Genomic DNA, 7,464 nt, shown 5'->3' with positions numbered 1-7,464 from the left:
CACTTCAACACCTTTATTATAAACTTAACCCCGTTAAGTACTTGTAATATTAAAGTTTCCCGTAACATATACAATGGAAGTACCGGAAGTACAATTCCATCTATTCCCAAACAAGTACCTAGATTTTTAATACACAGTTACACGTTAAAAATCTAGGAACAAGTGATTCCCAAAGCGTTGGATCTTCCAGAGGGTTTTTCCAACGAGCGTACCATTCCAGGGTATAAAATACGAATCCGATTGCTGAAAACAGAATAAGTGAACACCAGAAAACAACTACAGAGAGAATGTTTTTAGGAATATCAAAGAATGTCAGGGGAATTCCTACAACCACAAACACAAAAAATATTACAGGAACAAGTCCACCAGTGCAACAAAATACAACCCATTCATGCACAACAAAAGACAACAAGAACACCGTCAATTTTGCTAGTAAAGCATTGTCATAAATATGTTTCCTGAAATCTCGGTAAACGTAATAATACAACCAGTCCTGCACGACCTTGTCATTTTTCACCAACCACCCGTTAACGGTGTGTTCGTTCCACCAATCTAAATAGAACAAACGGTCTCCAAACTGAAGAATCTCGGCAAAGAAATTGTGAAACGAGTGGAACACTATGAAGAATGGACACACTAGCAATATCGCTGCATATCCTATTATCTCCACAATCACGAGTAACACCTCGTTTACGGTAAATTTTTGTGCCCATCTTTCTGAAGGTGGGAAACAGTTCTCGACGCAGAAAGTTAATGCGAAAACACCAGTAACGAATTCCAGGAGACACTGAGCGACAAATTTCCAGTTGATGGTTTTATTTCTAGGGTACGCGTCTCTGTAGATGAGAGTCGGAGCGAAAAGGAAATATAGGTAGTTAGGAAAAGAGAGACGAGGAAGTTCTTCTGAAGCTTTGGTTCGCACGAAAGCGTGGACTTTCATTAACAAGCGAGGCTAAAAATTGATTTATTTTAAAGCGATTTTTTTGATGATTAACTTACCTGTTCCAGACTTATGATAAGTATGCAAGAGAAATTGAAGTTGAAGTAGCGTATTGCATCAGTGACTAATCTGAAGCTGTAAAAATAGTACAAAGCTAAGCAGAGAAATCCGAACCAATCGAAAACTGTGGCCAAACCTGAAAGTTAGTTATCAGTTTTGAAATGTCGTTAAAAATATGAATTGTAGTTTCCAAACAACGTTCCGTTGGTCGCTTTTTGACTGAATAACGGATGTACCTACCATACGAAATATTTTTTGGGTAAGCCTGGAGAGTAAGTATGCAACCGAATATACTTTAAAGCACCGATGGTTTCTTGATTACTATCTTAAATGCAGTCGGGTTGACAGATAATTGACAGCATTGTTGACGATATATTGACGCAATGTACAATGGCACGCAAATGTTTTGAGCCTATGGGCGGATCGTTTTTGCCTGCCCTCACCAAAGAAGGCGGTCCAAATCCTTCAAGGGCAGAATTTGTAGGTAGGCTCAAACCACAACGAAATTCACATACATACATTTGGTAAGAAATATTTATGGCTCACACCAGTTCTCTGGAATTTGTCGGAGAAGATTTAGCAGGTGGTTGTTCCCATAAAATAATGGTCACTTTCGTTCGTGAGTAACGATGGTCCGGACATGAATTATTTTGCTTTCTAACTTCTTTCGACCAATTGTTCCGTATAAAAAATTTCATCACTTTTTCAAATAAAATACTCTTAAGAAAAAACGATATTGTCGTTGAGTGACATGTAACTGGCATAATAATAAAAACGTGCCATTTCTGTTAACTGATATGTTTTTCATAAATGTCGCAAAATTATTAAATTTGTCTAATCATCCCCACCAATAATGTGATGACGTCACTTAAAAATCAAAATTATAAAACAATATTTTGCAATTTAATTTTGAATTTGCAAAATCGAATACTTTGAAATCTTGCAGATGTTTTAAAATCATGATAAACATGATACATTTTTAATTAAAATATATTTGCTTATCCCCTCTAAAAAATTTTTGACGTCACCTCAAAATTTTGCAGAATAAATCCTATCTTAAATGTATAAAATATGATGAGTTTTATACTTGTGATTTATCACTGCATTAATATTTTTTAGTTTTGGTTATACAGGTGTCTCAAAAAAGTTAATGACTGAGTCAATTTATTTTATTGAAGAAATCAAGAATAGCAAAACTGAATACTTTGAAATATTGTAGATGTTTTGAAGTTTTTGTAAGCATGGTAACTTTTTCGAAAATTTGATTAATCAAATATGCGCAAAATCAAAAATCGGAAAAACTGAAATTCACTAATGCAAAAAACAGAAAATCGAAAAATATAAATCGTAAAAATCGAAAATCTAAAAATGGCTAATCAAAAAATCGAAAATTCAATGAATCAAATACCTAGGTCGATCGAAAAGTGGAAATTCACAAACCTCAAAAATCGAAAAATCGAAAATTGAAAAACGGGAAAACCAAAAAATCGAAAAGTCAAAAATTTGTAATATTGAAAATTAAAAAAATCAAAAACAAAAATTAAAAAAATCGGAAATTAAAATAATCAAAATATATAAAGTAAAAAAAATTGCAAAGCCTAAAAACTGAAACGAACAGAAAAATCGAAAAAGCAAAAAATTGGAAAAACAAAAATTCGAAAAATCTAAAATCGAAAAAGTGGAAAATCGAAAATCTGAATAAAGAAACTTGGAAATTCTGAAAATTGGAAAATCGAAAACCAAAGAATCGAAAAGTAACAAAATTGAAATCTAACAGTTGAGAATGAAAAAATTGAAAAACCGAAAATTCTAAAAATCGACAATGGACAAATTGAAAATCGCAAAATTTAAATTGAAAAATTGAACATAGAAAAATCGATGAATTGAAAAATCGAAAATTCGACTACTCAAATTTTCTAAAAATCGAAAAATCATAAAACTGAAAAATCCAAAATTCTAATCATTGAAAGTCTGAAAACTGAAAATCGAAAATCAATGAATCAAATACCTAGGTCGATCGAAAAGTGGAAATTCACAAACCTCAAAAATCGAAAAATCGAAAATTGAAAAACGGGAAAACCAAAAAATCGAAAAGTCAAAAATTTGTAATATTGAAAATTAAAAAAATCAAAAACAAAAATTAAAAAAATCGGAAATTAAAATAATCAAAATATATAAAGTAAAAAAAATTGCAAAGCCTAAAAACTGAAACGAACAGAAAAATCGAAAAAGCAAAAAATTGGAAAAACAAAAATTCGAAAAATCTAAAATCGAAAAAGTGGAAAATCGAAAATCTGAATAAAGAAACTTGGAAATTCTGAAAATTGGAAAATCGAAAACCAAAAAATCGAAAAGTAACAAATTTGAAATCTAACACTTGAGAATGAAAAAATTGAAAAACCGAAAATTCTAAAAATCGACAAAGGACAAATTGAAAATCGCAAAATTTAAATTGAAAAATTGAACATAGAAAAATCGATGAATCGAAAAATCGAAAATTCGACTACTCAAATTTTCTAAAAATCGAAAAATCATAAAACTGAAAAATCCAAAATTCTAATCATTGAAAGTCTGAAAACTGAAAATCGAAAATCAATGAATCAAATACCTAGGTCGATCGAAAAGTGGAAATTCACAAACCTCAAAAATCGAAAAATCGAAAATTGAAAAACGGGAAAACCAAAAAATCGAAAAGTCAAAAATTTGTAATATTGAAAATTTAAAAAATCAAAATCAAAAATAAAAAAAATCGGAAATTAAAATAATCAAAATATATAAAGTAAAAAAAAATTGCAAAGCCTAAAAACTGAAACGAACAGAAAAATCGAAAAAGCAAAAAATTGGAAAAACAAAAATTCGAAAAATCTAAAATCGAAAAAGTGGAAAATCGAAAATCTGAATAAAGAAACTTGGAAATTCTGAAAATTGGAAAATCGAAAACCAAAGAATCGAAAAGTAACAAAATTGAAATCTAACAGTTGAGAATGAAAAAATTGAAAAACCGAAAATTCTAAAAATCGACAATGGACAAATTGAAAATCGCAAAATTTAAATTGAAAAATTGAACATAGAAAAATCGATGAATCGAAAAATCGAAAATTCGACTACTCAAATTTTCTAAAAATCGAAAAATCATAAAACTGAAAAATCCAAAATTCTAATCATTGAAAGTCTGAAAACTGAAAATCGAAAATTCTGAAAAGCGGAAAATATAATATCGAAAAATTTAAAAGAAAGAAAATTGAAGTCTAAAAACCGAAGAATGGAAAAATTAAAAATCAAAAATTCGAAAAGATTTAAAAAGAAAATTCGAAAATGAAATATCGAAAAATCGAAAAGCCGAAAAACCGAAAATTTGATAAATCAGATATGCGAAAAACAGAAAATCTGAAAATACAAAACTGGAAAATCAAAAATCTAAAAATGGAAAAACTGAAAATCGAAAATTCAATGAATCTAATACGTAGGTCGATCGAAAAACTGGAAATTCACAAATCTGAAAAATGGAAAATTTGCAAGATTGAAAAACCGAGAATTGAAAAATCAGAAAACCGAAAAATGGAAAAATCAAAAATCGAAAAATAGGAAAACCGAAAATTCGGAAAATTCATAATATTGAAAACTCTAAAAGTCGGCAATTCAAAAATCAAAAAACTGGAAAGTAAAATAATCGAAAAATCGAAAAGTAAACAAATTGCAAAGCCTAAAAACTGACGAACAGAAATATCGAAAAATCGTAAAATCAAAAGGTGGAAAATCGAAAACTGGAATTTGAAAAATCGAAGATTGGAAAATCGAAAAATCGAAAATCGGAATATCGATAATCGACAAATTAAAAAACCGAAAAATCGAAAAATTAAAAAATCGGAAATCGGAAATCGAAAAATGAAAAAAAAACGTAAATTCAAAAATCGAATAATCCGAAACTAAAATAATAGAAAAGTGGAAAAGTAAAAATTGCAGTCTCAAAACTGACGAACAGAACAATTGATAAATAAAAAAAAATCGAAAAATATCTAAACATGGAAAGTCGAAAAATCGAAAATCGGGAAATGGAAAAACCGAAAAATTGAAAATCGAAAATTCGATGAAACAAATACTCGAAAAAGCGAAAAGTAAAAAAATTGCAAGGCCTAAAAATTGAAAAATCAAAAAATCGAAAAAATGAAAATCGAAAAGTGGAAAATCGGAAAGTAACAAAATTGAAATTTAAAAGCTGCAAATTGCAGAACCATAAAAACTGAAACAAACAGAAAAATCGAAAAACCACAAAAGCGGAAAAACCAATAAAATCAGAAAATGGAAAATCGAATAATCGAAAGTTGAAAAATCGAAGGTCGAAAAATAAAACAACCGAAAAATCGAAAAATTTTATGATTAATGGAAAATCGAAAAATCGAGAATAGAAGAATTAAAAAACCGGAAAATTGAAAAATCGGAAATCGAAGAATTAAAAACGTAAAATCGAGAATTCAAAAATCAAAAAAATCGGAAAGTAAAATATAATCGACAAATGCAAAAAAATTGCAAAGTCTAAAAACTGACGAACAGAAAAATCAAAAAATCTAAAAATGGAAAGACGAAAAATCGAAAATTGAAAGAATGGCAACTTAAAAAATCGAAACATCCAAAAACCAAAAAATCGAAAAACGAAAAAACTGAAAACTCGAAAAATCAAAATACCGCAAATTTGAAAAATCAAAAAATTAGAAAGTAATAAAATCGAAAAGTTGATAGAAAAATGGAAACTGAAAAATCTAATTCGATGAAACTGTTGATCGAAAAAACGAAAAATCGAAAATCGAAGTGACCTTTTTTTGAGACAGGCTGTATAATTAAATCTAAAAAATATTACTGCAATGATAAATCACAGGTATAGACTCATCATATAAAATTTTACGATGACGTCATGCATTTTTTGGCGAAGATAAGCAAATACATTTTGATCGTGGCTTTGAAAGTATTCTTCGACTTTCGTTCCATTTCAAAATTTACTCTTTGTATATTTCAGTGGTCACAACGAGTTCACTAACTACGCTGAAATATGCGAAGATTAAATTTGTCACCGAAAAGATGTCGGAAGTGATAAATTATCCTATCGGTTGAAGAACGTTCGGTCCGGTGTTACACCTCGACCCAAGAGAGACCGCAGTAAAGGATAACAAATGGAACGGATAAAATAAAGCGTCAAATATGATTGATAAACTTTAAACCAAAATTGTGAAGTTTATAAACTGAACATTTTTTTTGCTTTTTGAAATGTAGTACACTTCAAAAAATGTCCCTGACTTACTTTAATGTGAATTTTAACTATGGTCGACACTATTAGACCTGATATTAGTGTGATTTTGAGCATATTCTCGATGTTATTAGAGCAGGACAGGTTTTTTTTTTCTAACTAATTGACAAGATTTCAAAGTATTCAGTTTTGCAATTCTTGATTTCTTCAATAAAATAAATTGACTCAGTCATTATTTTTTTGAGTCACCCTGTATGTATAAACAAATCCAAAAAATATTAATGGAATGGTAAATCACAAGTATAGACTCATCATATTCTAAACATTTTAGATAGGGTATTTATAAAATTAAAACTAATTCAGGGTAAGAATATGGTCAACACGTAAATTTCGTTGTAGTTTGAGCTTACCTACAAATTCTGCCCTTGGACGATTTGGACCGCCTCCTTCGGTGACGACCGGCAAAAATGATCCGCCCATAGGTTCAAAACATTGCGATTGTACACCTAACAACATTACTTAGTCTGTATTTTGAACTACGAACATTTTTATTTTTCGAAAAAAATCAAAGCTTCAACGGAACGTTCGCTTTCAAAACCACAGCTTAACTTACCTCCTGTACACGCTCTAAGACTCAACCACACTTTAAAAATGAAGAACAGTGCACAAGCTGACGCAAAGCAACACAACCAAACGAAGATGGCTTTATCCAGGTGGACGAAGCTTGCTTTTATTACTTCAAAGCCAAAAGTTACTCTAAAAGCAGTTGTTGTTTCAACGTCGTTTTTGTTTAAGTTCTTACCTTCCAGTTGTCAAGTATTCTCTTCCTAATGTGTAGAAAGAAAGACCCACGAAGACGATGGCGCACATGTTGTAAATATTTCTCGTTTGAGGATGTTGGAATGCATCGGTCGCAAGGGAATTTCGAATTACAAATTTCTTTTCCATTTTAGTGAAAATTTTGCGATTTATTTAAAATGCACGTTGTTCGTTCTTGGTATGTAGGAGGATTATTACTGGCTTGCAACGATTATAAACAAGTAGGTGACATTGATTTAAAAAATTAAATTTATTAAAATGAAGGTGACTGCATACTAGATACATAATTCTACATATTTAAATAACTCTTTTATTACATTACAAACAAAAACAACTTTATCTACCTATATAAATATACGCGCATAACTTCAGAACGACTGCACCAAATTGGATGATTCTTTTTTTG

The 7,464-nt window shown here is 30.0% G+C and overlaps 1 protein-coding gene across 1 annotated transcript; it reads right to left on the bottom strand.

Moving 5' to 3' along the window:
• LOC135130896 (sterol O-acyltransferase 1-like) lies at positions 1 to 7,279 on the bottom strand. The gene is made up of 4 exons (XM_064058346.1): positions 7,042 to 7,279; positions 6,853 to 6,995; positions 1,000 to 1,136; positions 1 to 952 (listed from the first exon to the last, which is right to left on the bottom strand). Exons 1-4 carry the CDS (start codon positions 7,185 to 7,187, stop codon positions 119 to 121), a joined length of 1,260 nt encoding a protein of 419 aa, XP_063914416.1. The 5' UTR covers positions 7,188 to 7,279; the 3' UTR covers positions 1 to 118.
• Positions 7,280 to 7,464: the final 185 nt, after the last annotated feature.

Source organism: Zophobas morio, unplaced genomic scaffold (assembly GCF_036711695.1).
Source record: "Zophobas morio isolate AGI-343-1 ecotype UQ-CSIRO unplaced genomic scaffold, CSIRO_AGI_Zmor_V1 ptg000018l, whole genome shotgun sequence".
Taxonomy (NCBI): domain Eukaryota; kingdom Metazoa; phylum Arthropoda; class Insecta; order Coleoptera; family Tenebrionidae; genus Zophobas; species Zophobas morio.
This window is presented reverse-complemented; position numbering and strand designations above follow the sequence as displayed.